Source organism: Fusarium proliferatum (assembly GCF_900067095.1).
Source record: "Fusarium proliferatum ET1 genome assembly, contig: FPRO_scaffold003, whole genome shotgun sequence".
Lineage (NCBI taxonomy): Eukaryota > Fungi > Ascomycota > Sordariomycetes > Hypocreales > Nectriaceae > Fusarium > Fusarium proliferatum.
In genome coordinates, this window is record NW_022194792.1 from 3953918 (window position 1) to 3972961 (window position 19044).

Consider the following 19044-nt stretch of genomic DNA (forward strand, 5'->3'; position numbering starts at 1 on the left):
TATTTGTAAGGTGAAGAATTGCGCATTCGCGATGAAGTTGGGGCTTTTTCTGGGGTCAAAGTTTTGGTCCGCAACTTTTAGAGCAAAGACGTAACACGCGCGCCGGATATTCTTCGGCCGGGAATGCGCGCCTGAACGCCACTGAAACTCGCGACAGGCTCCGTAATTTTTTAAGCATCAAGCTCATCTCAACTTTATCATCTTCATTTAATTGAGGATCATTGTCTTTCCAATTTTTGATACCCGCGAGATCTTTTGTAGGCAAGTTTCGCAAAGATGCTCGTTCTCGAAGAGCAGCGCTACATCCACGAGGATCTAGAGCGTCTGGAACAAGGTATCGCTGATCGCATTCGCGATGAGCCTAGACATGTGAGTAGCTTGAAACGCTTGATGAAGCGTCCACTGACTTTGCAGATCCGAGATCGCCTCAACAGAGATCATGAGATTTCTCAGTTACTAGACCAGATCCAGGTTCAGTCGAAAAACCTTCTCGATATCTACAAAGACGAAAACGGTGTCCGGTCGCAAGAGATTCAGCAGATTGGTACAGGCGACCCTTTCGCCGAGTTTTACAAGCAACTCAAAGGTGTTCGTGAGCACCATGAGAGATATCCCTACGAGCAAGCAGAAAACTCGGAGCAGCGATATCAGATCAAGAAATCAGATGGAGAGCCGCTACCATCTATTGTCGACTCTCTGTTTTCTGGAGAGGAAGCTTATGGACGATTTTTCGATCTCAACATCTGCCACGAGGCTTACCTCAACCTTCCAAATGTCCGACGACTCACATATCTGCAATATCTTGAGAACTTCGACAACTTTGCACCTGGACATGGTGGAGTCACACGAGCCAACAAATTGACAGATCAGTACTTCAAGTATGTTGGACAACTAGCAGAGTACCTCGAGAGTTTTATGCGACGAACACGACCGCTGGAAAACGTGGACAAGGTGCTTGCGTCGTTTGACCAAGAGTTCGAGACGGCATGGGACAAGGATGAGATTCAGGGCTGGGAGAAGGACTCGCATTCAACAAACGCCACTGCAAAGGAGACCAGCACAGCAGAAGCTGTATGGTGCGAAGATTGTGAAAAGGAGTTCAAGAACGAAAATGTCTATAAGAACCATCTCACAGGGCGAAAACACATCAAGGCAGCTGAGCAGCGAAAACAGCGACAGGAGCAAGACTCGCCAGCCAACGGCGCAACTGGAACAGTCTCAGCGACACGACTAAAAGAGCGCGCGGTAGCCGAACGAGAGTACAGAGTTAAGCGCCTAGCCAGCGCCATGAGCACCGAGCGAAGCGACACCAGAGTCAACGTCGAGCGCAAGCAAGGCATGACCGAACGCGAACGCGCCCAAGAACTCGAGAACTTCTTCAATGCCGAGGACACATCCCAAGAACTCCAAGACGACGGCGAGGGCGAAGACGAAGACGGCGAGGAGCGAATCTACAACCCTCTCAAACTGCCCCTCGCATGGGACGGCAAGCCAATCCCCTTCTGGCTGTACCGCCTTCACGGGCTGGGTGTCGAGTTCCCCTGCGAGATCTGCGGAAACTTTGTATACATGGGTCGACGAGCCTTCGACAAGCACTTTAATGAAGCGCGACATATCTACGGTCTTAAGTGTCTGGGCATCACCAATACGACGTTGTTCCGCGATATTACCCACATTGAAGAGGCGATGCAGCTGTGGGAGAAGATTCAGAAGGAGAAGAAGCGCACAAAGGTTGATGAGGGGAGTGTAGTGCAGATGGAGGATGGGGAGGGCAATGTCATGCCTGAGAAGGTTTACCTGGATCTGCAGAAGCAGGGATTGTTGTAGATGTATTTGTATTGTATGGTAAAGAATGAGGCCGGTGTCTCGGAAATAATCTGGGTTTATGACGATCATGATGGCTTGTCTCATTACTCTTGAATGTCCGTGATACCCAGTGAAAGGGGTCAAGGCATCATGACTTGATTAGTCATGACTCCATCGCCCCTCCAACTCACGCTCACGCCAAGTAAACATCACCATCAATTCCATCATCAACAATCATGTCACAGCTCTCAAGACCCATACCAGCTCTTTACGCCGTATACGTGCTCCGTTCAACGAAGCGCCATGCATCAATCTACATAGGCTCAACGCCTCATCCCCCAAGACGTCTGAACCAACACAATGGCATGGCACGAGGCGGTGCAGTACGCACTGCAAAAGACACACTACGACCATGGGAGGTTATGATACTTATAACAGGGTTCCCAAGTTCGATTGCTGCTCTGAAATTTGAGTGCGTAAAAGTCATGATGTGTGAAGTTTCTGGCTGACTGAGTTTTCACAGATGGGCTTTAACGAACCCTCATTTGACGACACATATATCAACAGAGGAACGCATAACGACAAGAGCGCCTAGAAAAAAAGGGCAACGGAAGTCCCGGAAGCCTATTCATAGTCTGCGATCAGTAGTATCGAATCTTCATTTGCTTGTTGGCGTGTCGAGTTTTGCACGCTGGCCACTTACCCTGCACTTCTTTGTACCAGAGCCCAAGAAAGCTTGGGATAATTGGCTAAAGGCCAAGGAGACAACACCACGGGAGGGCATCAAGATTATGGAGGACTATGAACCAGATGAAGGGTCAAACGGGACCAAATATGCTGAACCTTGGGGTATTCGCGCGCTGCCACTGGATTATGCGCCCATCAAGCCGTACGTCGAGAAGGCGCACAACGTCGTGAAGTTTGAACGAGAAGGGAACTGCGTCCATTGCCACGAAGCACTAGAGTCAGGAAAAGGACTTCAACCAATGTGTCCTCATGATGGATGCGAAGCAATGGGCCATCTCGACTGCTGGTCAAAACACGCCCTAAAAGGTGAACCAAAGGAGATATTGCTTCCCTTATCATGCACGTGTCCAAGCTGTGGTGGCAAGATAAACTGGAGCGACATGATGAAGGAGTTGACTCTTCGTGTAAGGGGACCGAAGGAGGTTGCGAAATTACTCAAGAAGAAACGGCGGACGAAGAAGGAGATTGCGGCTGAAGCTGAAGCTGAGGAGGATATTTGAGATGGCTTTTTTTTTTTTTGCTTTTGGCGTTAATATGAAGATACCCGCTCTGCATTTCCTTAAATTGTTGTCAATGTTCAGTCTTTCAGACGCGAGCGTGCTTTTGATCAATCGTCGACCACAGCTCGACAGCTAGTTGTCATGATGGTGATGCAAAGAACGTTTAAGCCCTCGCATTAAGGTGTTGCTGTCATTCTTTTCTTGAACATCACATTAAGCAAGAAAACACGGAACCCTGAAGTAAAATACCAATATTAACTCTGAAATGTCCGCCAAGTTTGTAAAATTCACCTGAGTGTGTGTCTGTCATTCAGGGCTGAGGTTCAGGCACTCTCCACAGGGGGTAAGAAAACACCAGGCCTTAATATAGGTAGGGTGTTAAAATAAACTTAGCAAAAGATATCCTAAACTTGATAAAGATACCCTAAATTTATAAAAGCTTGCCTAAGTCTTTTTATCATCTAGAATTAAGGTCCTGAGTTTTCTTTCCTCCCCTAGACTCTGTTTTGAAGCCTCACCCAAATCATCGTGTGCCCCGGTTCCCCACGCAATGATGCTGACCAGGACCCCGGCGTTTGTGCTGAACGTCATCTCATCGTGATTGGCTTGTATGCGGTCCATTATTAACTAACCCCTGTTCATTGAGAGTTCGATATCAGATTGGATTTTTTCTGGGCCCGCCTTTTGTCTCTGTGGCCGTCAGACTTTTAGGGGCATGCCATCGCTATTGAGCGGGACAAAAGGCAGCCACACAACTGGACAAGGAATATGATGATGCCAGTCAGCGCGTGACTGGTTTCAATGTCACCCAGGCCCTGCCGCATTCGGATACCTCCTTCTCCATGACGACGTGGCCGTAAGATAAATATTTTCTCGTCTGTCAGACTTGTTCCCTTCGCATTGATCGTGATATTGATGCTGAATGTGTCGGGCCACAAGCTGGCGATGCTCAATGGATACCAATATGCCTCATAAGGCTGTGGCATTCTCCCTGAATTTAGCGGTTTGCGTCGCAAATGTGTGGGTTAGAGTTCGACTAGACCCAGACGCTACAGTGACCGCGTGCCGACAAAGAGCCCTTCTTCCAAATCAACATCTTCTTTGTTCTTGACAGTGGATGCTACTTTTGTGGACATTGACGATGTGATTCTCGGTAATGGGGGCACCGGCCGGATGTCGTCGCTAGTGGGTCCGCCACATGAGTTTTCGGGGCCCTGTATCAGGACGGCGTTTTTGAGCGCTGAAACAGCCAACAAAGACTTGATTGGGAAGAAAAGGCATCTTTGGAACGCGATATAGTCGGTAATACAAAAATAATGATACGATGGGCATTTTAAAGTCGTAGTTGTCCAGAAAATCCACTGCAATTCTTGTACTTGCTGGTCCGAACCCACCGGCCCTGCCTCCGTACAGTCAGTGACAGAGAAGGCGGCGGGTACTTGTACCTGGCGCCAGAATCGTGCTAAACAGAGGTACCTACCTGCCCGTCCAGTCCACTTTAGGTAGTCTTTGGCGTGCACTTACCAGGAACCTCCTGCCGCACCCTGGCCTGGGCTTCCTTCCCTTCACACCCTCGTCCCTTGTCCCTTCTGGGTTCCCTTTGTGTGTCTAGGTACCGTCCGTCCTTCGTCGCTCGCTCGCGCCTCCAAGATCTGGGATTCCCTCGACCCATTCCCACCTTCCCAACTTCCGTTCCCACTCACACCCTTCACCCTCTGCTCCTTCCTCACTCTTAATTCTTTCATTCAGCATCAACAGTCCCTATCAGAGCGGTTGACTGCTTGTTTCAAGCCATTACCACTACGAACATCAACTTTGGGGACTTGATTCGAAAGTCACGATAACTTCTGTGTGTTTTGCACAGCCGGCCTTTTTTATATCGACTTACTCGTGCGTATATCCCGTGTTAGTTGGAGATGCTTCCTCGTACTCCCTTCCATGGTATCAATCAAGTACAACTCACCACTAACATTAGACTCCAGGTGCGAAGCTCGATATACATCGCCTTTTCAGTCACCATTCATACCTGGTTTCTCGTCGCGATTGAGACCTTGTGGCCTGCGATGCTGGTGAATTATTGACGACGGCCTGCCCGAGTATGAAGTCGACGTACGCCGCGTAATCGTAACGCTCGACCGATCCCAATCCGCTTCTCCTTATTAGTCGCCGCTCAACGCATCGTCGTCCGCTCTCACCATGGTGTCAGTGCCAACTGTTGGCGCCGCGGCTCCTGCAGCCACCCATAGCACGAATGCAAGCACGCGAAGCTCACCCAGTGCTCCCGCTGGCACCTCGAAACCAAAACCCAAGGTGAATTCTAATGGATATCACCCGATCAATCCACAGACACCTCTCAGCTCACTCACGAGTGCTCCGCTGGATCTTACCTCCGTCGAACGTCGCGGACAGCCCACCGCAGTCAGGGAACCAGTCGTCAAGCAGAGCCGTCCTCACGGTCTACAAGAAGCACCGACGTACCGCCCAACGGAAGAGGAATGGAAAGATCCTTTCGAATACCTACGGAAAATCACACCTGAAGCAAAGAACTTTGGCATCTGCAAGATCATTCCACCTGATTCCTGGAATCCAGACTTTGCCATTGATACCGAGGTGCGACAATCGGCGCATTCCCAGCGCGTTCAAGCTATCAATGTGCGATAGCTGTCGGTGATTTGTGCTAATTATTTAGAAATTCCATTTTAGAACCCGAAAACAAGAGTTGAACTCGGTGGAAGGGAGTATGTGTTACTCATTTTGACATTATCTCACTCGGCTCACATGTTGCAGGTACACGTGCCAACCTCACATATCTTGATGGGCTCTCAAAATTCCACAAACAACATGGCACCAATCTACATCGCTTACCCTACGTGGACAAGAAACCGCTTGATCTTTATAGATTAAAGAAAGCAGTCGAGTCGCGGGGCGGCTTTGAAAAGGTTTGCAAGCATAAGAAATGGGCAGAAATTGGTCGCGACTTGGGCTACAGTGGGAAGATCATGTCCTCTCTTTCGACGTCGCTCAAAAACTCTTACCAACGATGGCTTTGCCCATACGAGGAGTACCTCCGACTCGCGAAACCCGGTGTTCACCAACAGCTGGAGCAAGAGTATGGTGGACCATTGACCCCGAGTCCTGCGCAAACTCCAGCTAAGCGATCAAATGTCAACACACCTCTTAGCATCCGAGGTGATTCCCCAGCGCGCAATGCTTCCGACGCACTCCAGGCCAATATCATTGGGGTGAAGAGGGAAACGGATGGCGACACGCCTATGCCCGATGCCATGCCCTCTCAAGCTCCAACCTCTGGTGGATTCACACCAGTCAACTCGGGCGGGTTTACTCCCGCGAATGCTGGCTTCACAAGCGTCAATCGCAGTGTGACCAGTGAGCCAAAAAGCTTCACCCCTGACCCGAAGCGATTTGACAGCCCTGCCTCTTCAACAAAGAACACTCCAGATAATCGGGCTTCAAGTTTAAAAGAAACAGCATTGAAACGTCAGCTAAGCTGCGAAAGCTCATCTGAATCGGCCAGAAAGGACATCGATATGGAGGATCCTGAAGCGGCTAGCGGCCGCCGCAGCAAGCGACTCAAGAAAGGTGAGTGATGACTGCTGGATTTCTCTTCCCTGCTGTCAATCCACGTTGTCGCAACGCAGAGCATTTCCGTTTCCGACTTGAGGACATACGCAGGGATTTTAGCTGCGACGACCGATCCCACTTTTCATTGGCTACATGATCATGGGCTAATATTTCTGTCGTAGATGCTGTCCCCACTGTGGCTGGATCGCACATGACGCCATTCCGTCCTTCAGTGCCCAGGATTCCGCGAGAAGAGCCACCACCACCAGGCGAGGTAAGTCAAGTCACCGTCAAAGGGAGATAAGCTGACTTTGTAGAAATGCGAAACTTGTGGTAATGGTGAAGATTCTGGCTCCCTACTGATTTGCGAGTCTTGCGACCATTCCTACCACCCAGCATGTCTCGACCCACCACTGAAACGGAAGCCGGATAATGAATGGAACTGCGCACGATGTCTGGTCGGAGATGGCCAGTTCGGATTCGAGGAGGGAGGTCTTTACTCGCTAAAGCAGTTCCAGCAAAAAGCAAACGACTTCAAGCAGGGCTATTTTGAGAAGAAGATGCCATTCGACCACGAGCTCAACTGCCATCGACCTGTCACCGAGGAGGATGTTGAAACCGAGTTTTGGAGATTGGTTGCCGACCTGGAAGAGACGGTTGAGGTCGAGTACGGAGCCGATATCCATTGCACAACTCACGGTTCAGGATTTCCGACAGCAGAACGACACCCTCAAAACCCGTATGCGACTGATCCTTGGAACCTCAACGTTCTTCCCTTCCATCCTGAGAGTCTGTTCAGACATATCAAATCCGACGTCTCTGGCATGACAGTTCCCTGGGTCTATGTCGGTATGATCTTTTCGACATTCTGCTGGCACAACGAGGATCACTATGCCTACTCTGCCAACTACCAGCACCTTGGCGCAACCAAGACTTGGTACGGTATACCAGGCGAGGACGCTGAAAAGTTCGAGAACGCCATGAAGGAAGCCGTCCCAGAGTTGTTCGAAACACAACCAGATCTACTCTTCCAGCTGGTTACACTCTTGACCCCCGAACAATTGAAGAAGGCCGGAGTTCGTGTATACGCTCTGGACCAGAGAGCTGGTCAACTCGTTATTACATTCCCGCAGGCTTACCACGCTGGTTTCAACCACGGATTCAACTTTAACGAGGCTGTCAACTTTGCCCCACATGACTGGGAACCTTTTGGACTGGCTGGTGTTGAGCGATTGCAACTTTTCCGCAGGCAACCATGCTTTTCTCACGATGAGCTTCTCTGGACCGCTGCGGAAAGCGCTGCAACAGGTCTAACCATTCAGACCGCGAAATGGCTAGCACCTGCCCTCGATCGCATACACAAGCGAGAGTTGTATCAAAGGGAACAATTTGTCGCGAGACATCTTGAAACAGCACCTCATCACTGTAAAATAGGAGGAGGCAACGAAGATACATGTTCTTTGACACTTAAGATAGAAGACGAAGATGTCCAAGACGAAGACGAGCAGTGTTGCAGTTACTGCAAGGCTTTCTCGTACCTGTCGCGCTTCAAGTGCCTTCAGTCAGGCAAGGTTCTTTGTCTGCTTCACGCAGGCTACCACGCTTGCTGTGATCTGCCCGAGCAAGCTCGATTCCAAGGCGAAGGACACATCCTTTTCTTCAGAAAAGCGGACGAGGATATGGGTGCGATCTACCGCAAGGTGATGGAGAAAGCACAAACTCCCGAGCTTTGGGAGGAAAAGTACGACAAACTACTTGAAGAAGAGGCAAGGCCGTCGCTCAAATCACTACGTGCTCTCCTTCATGAAGGCGAGCGCATTCCTTACACTCTCCCTTCATTTCCCGTGCTTCAGGATTTCGTCAATCGGTGCAATGATTGGGTGGGAGAGGCAACAAACTTTATTGTAAGAAAGCAGCAAAACCGACACAAGAATGACAAAGCCTGGCAATCAAGCATGCGAAAATCGATCGGCAACTCTGAGCAGGACCAGAAAGAGAGAGAATCTCGGAATGTGTCAAACATCTATCGACTTCTCGATGAAGCCGAACACATTGGCTTTGACTGTCCAGAGATTTTTCAGCTTCAAGAGCGCGCCGAGGCTGTCAAACAATTCCAGACGACTGCAGCGCAGGCTTTGAGGAACACCTCCACCTTGTCACAGAAGACGGTCAAGGAACTCCTCGAAGAAGGGCGCGGCTTTAATGTGGACATTCCTGAGGTTGACCAATTGGTGAAGGTGCTAGAGCAGTCAGAATGGAATGAGAAGGCCTTCGCCAACCGAGGAGTGTACATGACTCTTCAAGAAGTCCAGGATCTTATTGAAGAAGGGTGCAAACTTGGCATTCCGACATACAACGACCATTTGACCTACTATCGTGACCAGATGCACGCTGGTCAGCAATGGGAGAAGAAAGCCAAGGAACTTATCGTTGCTGAGTTTGTTCACTACCCACAGCTCGAAGCACTGTCGCGTCAAGTGCAGATCAACGTGCTTCCAGTTTCGCAGGAGACTCTGAGCGCAGTCGATCAAATCCTCCATAAGCAACGCGAAGCCCAACGCCAGATAGTTTCATTATTGGACCGGTGTCGGCTCCCCGATTTGCATGATCGACCCAAGTATTCGGAAGTCGTAGAGATCCAGAAGAGATTGGAAGACCTTAACTCGAAACCCGATGGAACTCTTGAGCTCGAAAACGAACGCAAGCGTCATGAGGATTGGATGCGAAAAGGCAAGAAACTCTTCGGTAAATCCAACGCCCCTTTGCATATCCTCAAGAGTCATCTTGAGTATGTACTAGAGCGCAACATGGATTGCTTCGACATCGAAAACGACACGCCTCGAATGCCCGGGGAACCAGTTTCAAGAGAGGTCAGCCCTGAGCAAGGATCCAGCAAATGGGACGAAAGTCGTTCCCGACAAGTCTTTTGTATTTGCAGAAGGGTCGAAGCGGGAATGATGATTGAGTGCGAGATGTGCCATGAATGGTAAGTTGTCACGAGAATGCTTTATACGTTACTAACTCCATTAGGTATCACTACAAATGTCTCAAGATTGCCCGTGGCAAGGTCAAGGAGGATGATAAGTATACTTGCCCGATCTGTGACTGGCGGATGAAGATTCCCCGAGATGCTTCGCGACCGAAGCTGGAGGAGCTGCTGGCCCTTGCTGAGGAAATGGCAACATTGCCCTTCCAGCCCGAGGAAGAGGAGGTTCTCACCAAAATCATAGACAACGCACAGAATTTCCGAAACCATATTGCTAACTATTGCAACCCGTTATTGTCTACGGAAGCCGAGGCAGAGACGCAACGATTTTATCTGCGCAAGATTGAAGGGGCGGAGGTCTTGCTCACATACGAGACCAATTTCTTCCGCCAAGAACTCCATAAATGGTGCCCTGTGGCCCCTGAAGCTCCGCCGATCCAGGAGCAGTCCAGAAGTACACGAAAACCACGACCGACAAAACTACAGAAGATGTTGGTTGAGTACGGCGTTGACAATCCCGACGACTTGCCGGAGCACGCCCGAGGAAAGGCGAACAGTCTGCGCCGGAAGGCAGCCAACGCTGAAGCCGCAGCAGCGGCAGCTTCGCATTCTACGGGTGGAATTGGATCCGGGTATGGAGGGTCGGGATATTACCCACGTTCCGGTGAAGCTGGCAGCCCTAACAGCCACGGAGACCGTCGCGAATCGCAGTCCTCAGGCCATTCAAGAACCAATTCGGTAAGCCTGGGCAATGGAATGCATGCTGGGCCCCTCGGAGCTGGCGGTCCACAGCTGGTAGTTGACTACTCATCAATGTCTTTGGAGGACAGAATTCTTCAAGGTCACGACGATGGTCTCAACTTCCAAACCGACGCTGAGAAGAGCAAAGCTTTGGAGATTCTTGCGAGGACCGAATTGGGTAGAAAACAAGCTGAGGCCATGTGGGGACCCAATGTTTGGGGAACCGGACGTGGATCCATTGAGAGACGCGTATCTAACCCGATGGACGAAGAAATGATCAAGCAGGAAGATGGTAACGTGGATCAGATGTTCAAGGAGATGACGAACCAAGACGAAGATGACGAGAAAAAGATCGATACTGGGGGAGATGTCACCATGACCACAGCGTCCTTGGAAAAGGAGAGAAATGGGATGGACGCTCTTCTAGACGGGGAATGAGTTTGCAGGGGATGACAAGGGGTGATGGCGTTTTCGTTCGGTTCAAAAATACCAAGAAGGAAAAGGAGTCAGGTCGGGTCGGTTATGCCATTTGGTGTTTGTTCTTTGAGCTAAGTTTGTTTGTACGAGATCCATACAAGGGCGTCTGAGATGGGCGATTCAGAGAATACCACACCCTACATGAGGTTGTACTGGTTTTCAGACCAGGTTATGTTACATAAACAATGGGTAGCTATGTTACGTTATTAATGAGATGATTTCATTCAAAGCTCTAAACATGGTTATGATATTCTCCAGGGCGTTGAGCCCGGACATCTAATGGGACAATGGCTAATAAACGCTCTACCCGCCTGTTTTCCTAGAAAATTTGATGACAACTTGGACCCGACCGAATTTGTTGAAGACATGGCCTCTTTCTTTCTTTTGTCCCAAAACCGCCCTTTGAAGGAGAACCTTTCCTGAACCGTAACGCCGAAAATGCAGATAAATCAATGGTGATGGTACTGGGTGCACATCTCATGAGATGCACCCTTCCTATACATGATGAATGTTCTTCATAGGCTTATCGTTTCCATCATAAGCATGTTGAAGATTGCTTCGGCCTAGTTTGCGACCGTATACACTTTATCGGTTGATACCAATGAGGTTGAGGAACTCATTGCGCGTCTTGGACTTCTTCTCGAAGCAGCCAAGGACACAGCTGGTGATGGTGCTGGTGGTCGTCTTTTCGACACCGCGCATCACCATGCACAGGTGGCTCGACTCCATGACCACGGCGACGCCCTGGGGCTTGAGGATCTCCATGATGGCATGGGCGACTTCTTTGGTGAGGCGTTCTTGGATCTGCAGACGGCGGGCGAACATCTCCGCGATTCTGGGGAGCTTGGATAGGCCGATGACGGTCTCGTTGGGGATGTAGCCGATGTGCATCTGCGGGGAAAAGGGGAGAAAGTCAGCTGTTTGTTTGATTTCTCGTGCGATTTCGGAGGAGGAGCGCAAACCTTGCCGGTGAATGGTACGAGATGATGCTCGCATAGAGACTGGGAATTGTTAGCTACATTATTGCAATTGAGTGACGAGAAGAACTTACAAAGATCTCAATGTCCTTGACAATGACCATTTCACTGTGTCCCTCTCGGAACAGAGCTTCGTTGACCATGGTTTCAATGTTGTCCTGGTATCCCTTGGTCAAGAAGAGCAGGGCCTTGGCGTAGCGCTCTGGAGTCTTGAGAAGACCCTCGCGATCGGGATCTTCACCGACACACTCTAGAATAGTGCGCACAGCACCGCTCATACGTTCCAATCGAGCAGCCTGCTGCTCCTCCGTCTCCTCTCTACGCTCTCTGGTGCCACGACCTAATACCGTCAGTAAGCGCAACCACTACCAGCACCACCAATCAACCAAGGTAAAAACATACTGGGTCGACTGAGCCCATCAAAGTCAATGACAGGACTAGGAGATCTAATCTTCACCACTGCGCCCTCCTCTTCAGGAACGCTCTGGGGTGCTGCAGCGCGGCGCTTCCGGGGGAGAGGTTCATCGCGGGGATCTCGCGAAGCTTTGGCCAAGCTATTGCGACGCTGGGCGAAAGCGCTGGGCTTTGCGCCATTGACGGCGATAGCGACAGCGTCGCCGTTCTTTCTCTTCTTCTCCTTGCGCTCGCGACGGCGCCGGCGGGAGTCGTCGCTGCTGGACGAGGAGCCCGAGATGCTTGCGACGTCGTGGGATCTCTTCTTTCCGTCTTCGGAGGAAGGCATGGTGGCGATGTGAACTGAAGAAGAGTAGAGGGGAATTGAGAGAGGGAGAGAAGATATTGATTGAGGAGAAAGAGGGGAAATAAGTACTAGGTATCTTTATGAGTCAAGAGAAAAAACAGGCGATGATTGACGACGAGACTCAAACAAGCCCAAAGCCAAACAGTACGGAAACCGAATTGTTTGAGTCAGGGTCCAAATGTCTCTCTCTCTCACGCCAGATGCAAGCCAATGACCGGATCCAAACGCCGCAAAAATTAGAGGGGCTCCACGGGATTCGCGGGGAATGGGCTTCTGCTGCAATTATTTTCTGCTTTATCTTATCAGTTGCCTAGCACGAGCTGTTTTGACGTCAACGGCCTAGCAGCGTTTGTCTCAGTGGACAATGCCAGCACAAACGGTCGTTGGCGCCGTGGATCCGATCATGTGGGTACGCACGTGACTGGCCATCACGTCCGTTCGGAATAGCAGACGCGTTGTGTGCCTGATGCTGCGGATCATCCTCCGAAAGCCGTGACGACGAGAGACGCCATCTTGTGAACGACTTTGCGAAAAACGCCGATATCGAAAATACGTATCTTTCTGGAAGAACGCCTTCTCGGAACACTTCGCTGTTGCTGTTGCTGCATCGCATTGCTTAGTCACAGCGCCTTTCATTTCGAACCTCTCCCTTTCACCATATCTCGAGATCATCACCATGGCTTCTCCGCCCTACGCAACCTCTCCATCAGGAATGTCACCGCCCTACCCATCACCCGCTCAAATCCCCAACAAGAAGCGCCCATCAACCCTCGACGGCTCTGCGCCTCCCCACAAGCGCCGCAAGCCCTCCCAAACCTCCGTCTCAACCAGCTCCGCCGCGCATCCTCTCCGCCAAACGTCCTTCCCCCCCGAAGCACGATCTCCATTCCCGCGGTCTCCCTCCGTCGACGCTCAGTCGCATGTGAGCGGCAGCGCAGTCAGCACGACAGCCAGCGGAGCACCCAAGAAGAAACGCGGCCGCAAGGCGAAGAACGCCAAGGCAGATGATGCTCGTGAGCAGACGCCGAGTCTTGTTGGAGGACGGGCGCCTACGGCTGTGAGCGGACAGGGTGGTGAGAAGGAGGATGACGATGAGGATGATGAGAAGGCTGAGATGGCGCTTGAGGATGTCGTGGCGAGAACGCAGGAGCAGAAGCAGGAGGAGATTCGACTGCGAGCTATGCTTGTTGAGGCTTTTGACTCTCAGCAGTATAACCGGTACGAGCTCTGGCGTGCAGCTAAATTGGCTGATAGTGTCGTCAAACGAGTATGTCATCCCTACGCAGAGTCAAGTCTTGATACTGACATTTACAGGTTGTCAACGCTACGGTTTCTCAGTCGGTTCCGCAGAACGTGAGCACAGCTGTGAAAGCCGTCGCCAAGCTCTTCGCTGGTGAGATCATCGAAGCCGCTCGCAATGTACAGGGAGAATGGATCCACGCAGGAGAGAAGCAAAGCGAACTACCTACGCCTCCCCCATCGACAAACGACGACCCTGCCGCAGCAGAGGAAGAGATTGATCTCAAGCGCGGTCCTCTCCGACCTGATCATCTACGCGAGGCCTGGCGCCGCTACAGACTATCTGGAGAGAGCCGTGGTGTAGGTGTGCAGCAACTCTGGCATGCCCAGCAGGGCGATGGAGTCGAGCGCTTCTCGACCCGTACTGGAAAGCGACTTTTCAAGTAAGCTATGATAAATAACAGGCGGCTACGGTAAGTATGAAGGAGACTGCGATGCAAGAAAAAGAGCGAGTCACGATGGGTGGAAAGGAGATTGCATAGGATGATCGCCAAGACATGGTCCAGATCAGTGACATAGACCTGACTTGCAGATACGGAGATGGGGATGGAGATGAAGATTCTTTCAAGCGTAATAATGATACCCCCAAAGATCCTGAAACAAAACAGGAAATAGAACTTTGTACAATACTACCCAAATCAAGAACATGCACGAGCAAATGCCAAGAAAGGTTGTTTGTTTATCGGAAATAACAATGACCCGAATGAATGAGTATTCCCAATCCCTTGACAAGTACCTTGTGACTCGTAAAAGACCGAAATTTGCTCATATTGATCCAGTGGGCTGATGTATTTCCACGTGGTTGATCGGGACTTGCGCAAATCACATACGAAACAAGTAAAGCTTTGCACGGCACAATTTATCCAGATTGACAAACCTTGTGTACGAAGTCACGAATGACATTCAAGTGTTCCTGTGCCTTTTAGACCTTCGTATACTAGCCGCTCTAAACCCGGTAAATAAGGACTGCCGGCTTAGTCTGGGAGTGTGGGGAGCTAGCTAGCCAGCAGGAAAAGGATGTTGGCTGTAAGACGAAGCTCGGATTTAGCGCACGCCATTCAGCCAGACAGTGCCGGGGTGGTTGATGCTGATAGGGAGCAATTTCCGTGGAGTGGAATCATCTTGGATCGCTGATAATACAACGCTCGTACTTGGCCGGCGGTAATATCTATCTCATGAGACTTGCCAAGCGGGACCGCGGGGCATATGGGAAAGTCGGCACGTACACAGCCACTTTGTGCAAGTTGTAGCTGTTGAACAATCTTGATCGATTGGAGCCAAGTCTTGGCTGCTGAGGTCTCGACTCTTGACCTTGACACTCTGACAGTGGGCTCCGCTTGTCTTGTCTATCAAGTGCGGAAACTCCTACGGGGATTTCGTCGTTTGTAGGGAACTCCTTGGTCAGGCTGATCATTAATGGATGATGTATTCAGCCTCGGTTCAGCATGGCCAAGAACACCATGTCATCGTTTGGTCAGCTCGTAAACCCAACAGATATTGTTTCGACGAAGGGGAATCCTTCAGTGACAGCTCCAACGCCCAAGGAGTTCAGACCTGGTCTTGGCAAACCTTGCAGGGCCTAGACTCATCAATCGACACTCTGTCCCTGAGCTCACCGACCCTGCAACAGTGGTCTCTCCTCCAAGGAGATTGGTCTCAAGCTTGCCCTTCATCACCTTAAATCGTCAACATCGCAGCTTAATCGGCTATGAGGAGCCGAGAGGCTGGCTTGGCGGTCGGCTGGACCGAAAGACCGTGGCGCAGCAGCTGCGAGCCCAGCAATGCGTTGAGAATTATGGGGCGCCTAGTCCTCTGGGCATCCCGCAATCAGAGACAGAGCTCCCTGTAGCTCCCTGTAACACTCGGGTCTTATTCAGTCAAGGGAGGTTAGGGCGGAAAACTCGACATGTGTATCCACCGGCTTCTGCCTGTAAGCAACGTTTCACAGGCAGCTTGCAATTTGAGTCTTTGCGTGATGTTGCCGGGTCGCTGTGAGATGCTGTAATTATTGTAGAAAGCTTCATGAAACTCTGGGTGTGTTAAGCTTTGGAGCTCCTCTCGAAAAAAGACCAATAAAGTCAACAGGTCAGATTGAGCAATGCAATGCACGAAGTCGTGATAGGGTTGCCATGGTTCAATATGTTTAAACATGACTGGCGCTAGCGTTCCTTGACATCGGCTGGATCTGCACCGTCAGGACATGGATCTTTCGCCAAGAAGTCAGTGCTTGGCCATCAACGCGCGTCCTGCTTGGCGAGTCAAACGGTACCTACATCAAGAAGAGCTCAAGTCTCATATGGGCTGGCTTTCGCCGCCATCATTGACGTAGCTTAGACTTTGGATCGGCATCCAGATGAACTGTATTTGCCAATATGACAGGAGGAAAGGTGAGTTCTGATCCTCATCTTGCTGGCCTTTGTCGCCAGCTGGGTTCGTCCTGTTTTGCAGTGTACTCTGTCTGACACATTCCCCTGCAGAAGGAGGGCTCGACCAACCCATCAGCTGTCCGAATTCGTGACAACCAACGACGGTCCCGTGCACGACACAAGGAATATGTCGAAGGCCTGCAGAAGAAGCTTCAAGACTATGAGCGCCGAGGTGTTGAGGCGACGTTGGAGATGCAACAAGCAGCTCGCAGTGTTGCTGTCGAAAACTCACGTCTAAAAATCCTGCTGGGGTACCACGGCATCACTAATGAGGACGTCGAAAAGTTCTTGCAGAGCTTTCCAGACCAACCCGCTTCAGAAGCCGCAAAGGCAACGATTTCACAGTCAACGTCTGGTCAGCCACTTCTCGCCGCAGCACCCAAGATTCCTCTTCAACCTCTATCAAGAGGACACTCAGCAGAACCCCCCAGGTCCACGTTACCGCCTCCCCATATCGCACCAGAGAAGACGAGTACTCGAGATGTGGTGGACGCCGTCGTAGGGATCAAGAGAGACGCTCGTAAAGCTGGTCTTCCTAGTGGACCAACACTTCCTCTACCAGTGGAGCAGCGGCAATCGCTGTTGCAACCCCGACCTCAACCGCCCATTCTGCCAGCGTTGCCAGCTCTCGTCCTCGGTCAGGGTAGGCCAGACTCCAATCCCCTCGATAAACTCTCAGTTCTTGCGACAGCGAGCGTACATCAAGAACCTGACAAGAACAAGCACCACCGCACGCATTCAAATGCCGATAGCCTTCGTGTACCAAGCCCATCAATACTAGGGCAGAGTTCGCCAGCGTCGTCACGTACAACCCCCAGTCGGATAAGTTCGACATCCCCGTGAAGCCAGAAGAACGGATACAGCTGGAACACAGCACAACAAGTATCCATACCAACGTACATATTTGACAGCACAGTCCATCAAGGGAATATGGTTAAGGAGTCTGGCAGCGAATTCGTAAAAAGAGATACCAAGAAGCGGAAAGAGAACGGAGTTTTTGAAGGCGTTGAGCTCACTGAACGACACCATGAAAGGTAGCTTTGCCTTTGCCTCGTTGGACGTTAGCCGGGCACTACCCGACACAACCACTGGCTAAAGATCTTCTCGACACCAGCCACGATGTCCAGAGAGGATGCACCAGGTTGATGTCAATGGTGCTCACTCCAGGATCAGAACCGAAAACAGAAAGAATGGTAGCAATGCTGCCATCGAGTAGACGTTGCCACCGATCAGTCGCATTGGAAGAGTTTCGATACATGATTAACGATACAAGTCGCTGGCGAGATACGACAGATACCGAGTTTCGGAGTTGGGATAGATTAGACTGGGTTTCGGGTTGCCGTTATCGAGAGATGTGATACCAAGTGTACCAATCGAGTCCGGGGGAGGCTGTGCACCTTGGCGATTGAAGTTGAAACCTTGTCTGGCATGACAAACTCTGGGCGTGAGATGCTCAGATATAAGTAGGGCTGTCTCTAGTCGCTCAGATGGGAGGCCGCCAGGTGGAGATATAAGCTTGCAAGGGCGGAAGACTCCAAGAAGGCGGGGAACATGGTTTAGCCGCGCGAGTTGGAGGGCGTCTCTCGAAGGTCGTTGGAGTAAGGATTCTCAGCATCTTGGTGTGTTGAGGCGAATACGAGACAGAAGCAACAAGTAGCCACACGAATAAACGTCAAACTAACAGCACCTTCTTGCAAGTGTTAACCTCATCACTGTGAACAGTCTGTTTAGGGAGGCAACAAAACTCAGAACCGGCGAGACTCTGGTAAGATATCATACACCTCGGGGATCGATTGAGGAGTTTATTTACTAAGCAAGAGATGTCAGAACTAACTCCTCAATATTCCCATAGTTTATGATATCTTACCTGAGACTTGCCTCGTAGGAGAAACCCCTTTCAGAGAAGTTCTCTTCTCGGCCACTGATATTGGAGTCCTCCCAAGCCGAGAGAGCCGGGATCCAGTTGTTGATCCACACCGGCGTCATATTGACCCATAGAACTGCAAGGTTGTTGGATGTTTGGAAATGAGATTAGATAGGAAGGGATTGATAATCTCTCGGCCGAGTGGGATATGACAGAATTTGCTGTCTTTTGCTGTGGCTGTCGGTGGTGGTTGGGTGTGAGTGTGTTTCCGCGGAATTGTCAAGGTTGGCAGGGGCGGAGCTGCAAGTGAACTAAAGGGGTGTTGCCTGGTGCGCTCTGTTGCTGAAATGAAAGCTTGGCAAGAATCGGTGTAGTAGATCCAAGGTGAAGAAGGCCGGCGAAAAGATAGAAGAGGAGGAAGAATGAGTTGAAGAAGAGAAGTCGAGCAGATAGCGCAGAGAAGCAGGAAAAGGACATCGAGAATAACGGGAAGTGGGCGCGTGACCGTGTTCCTGCCTCAACGGGGACCAATCTGGAAAACCTGAGTAACAGAGTCTCTCAGGAACAGGCGAAAGATAGGCGCCTTGAGAATGAAAAGAGAAGAATACAATTGAAGAAGAAGGACGCCAAATAGAAAAGTCGGTGATGTGGTCTTGGATGAGCCGCACTTGCAAGCATCAAATTCATGACGTCGTGGGGAGTATACCAATCGGTACACGCGAGTGACAGGCACCGTAGCTTCAGGCCCTGCCGGGGACCGGAAAGTGGGTGCTAACCCCTGTAAGCCACCGCAACGATCGCCATCTCATGCGTCGACAAGGGGGTCAAGACTCCGTGGGTGAGATTTTGGTGCATGATTGGTGGACTCGCTAGGGGACT

The 19044-nt window shown here is 50.8% G+C and overlaps 6 protein-coding genes across 6 annotated transcripts; 5 read left to right on the forward strand and 1 right to left on the reverse strand.

The window, feature by feature from the left end:
- Nucleotides 1–276: 276 nt before the first annotated feature.
- FPRO_05721 (uncharacterized protein) lies at nucleotides 277–1827 on the forward strand (the record flags this gene model as incomplete). Its single annotated transcript, XM_031229444.1, has 2 exons — nucleotides 277–369; nucleotides 415–1827. The coding sequence occupies 2 exons, from the start codon at nucleotides 277–279 to the stop codon at nucleotides 1825–1827; spliced, it is 1506 nt and encodes a 501-aa protein (XP_031079680.1).
- Nucleotides 1828–2042: 215 nt separating this feature from the next.
- Nucleotides 2043–3053, forward strand: FPRO_05720 (uncharacterized protein; the record flags this gene model as incomplete). The annotated part of the gene is made up of 2 exons (XM_031229445.1): nucleotides 2043–2278; nucleotides 2330–3053. 2 exons carry the CDS (start codon nucleotides 2043–2045, stop codon nucleotides 3051–3053), a joined length of 960 nt encoding a protein of 319 aa, XP_031079681.1.
- A 2196-nt stretch (nucleotides 3054–5249) lies between these two features.
- On the forward strand, nucleotides 5250–10800 carry FPRO_05719 (uncharacterized protein; the record flags this gene model as incomplete). The annotated part of the gene is made up of 6 exons (XM_031229446.1): nucleotides 5250–5705; nucleotides 5743–5791; nucleotides 5841–6653; nucleotides 6818–6909; nucleotides 6953–9621; nucleotides 9666–10800. The coding sequence occupies 6 exons, from the start codon at nucleotides 5250–5252 to the stop codon at nucleotides 10798–10800; spliced, it is 5214 nt and encodes a 1737-aa protein (XP_031079682.1).
- Nucleotides 10801–11424: 624 nt separating this feature from the next.
- Nucleotides 11425–12558, reverse strand: FPRO_05718 (putative GTP cyclohydrolase I; the record flags this gene model as incomplete). The annotated part of the gene is made up of 4 exons (XM_031229447.1): nucleotides 11425–11730; nucleotides 11802–11840; nucleotides 11891–12156; nucleotides 12219–12558. 4 exons carry the CDS (start codon nucleotides 12556–12558, stop codon nucleotides 11425–11427), a joined length of 951 nt encoding a protein of 316 aa, XP_031079683.1.
- Nucleotides 12559–13252: 694 nt separating this feature from the next.
- Nucleotides 13253–14262, forward strand: FPRO_05717 (uncharacterized protein; the record flags this gene model as incomplete). Its single annotated transcript, XM_031229448.1, has 2 exons — nucleotides 13253–13843; nucleotides 13891–14262. 2 exons carry the CDS (start codon nucleotides 13253–13255, stop codon nucleotides 14260–14262), a joined length of 963 nt encoding a protein of 320 aa, XP_031079684.1.
- Nucleotides 14263–16247: 1985 nt separating this feature from the next.
- FPRO_05716 (uncharacterized protein) lies at nucleotides 16248–17144 on the forward strand (the record flags this gene model as incomplete). Its single annotated transcript, XM_031229449.1, has 2 exons — nucleotides 16248–16262; nucleotides 16353–17144. 2 exons carry the CDS (start codon nucleotides 16248–16250, stop codon nucleotides 17142–17144), a joined length of 807 nt encoding a protein of 268 aa, XP_031079685.1.
- Between the last annotated feature and the right edge of the window lie 1900 nt (nucleotides 17145–19044).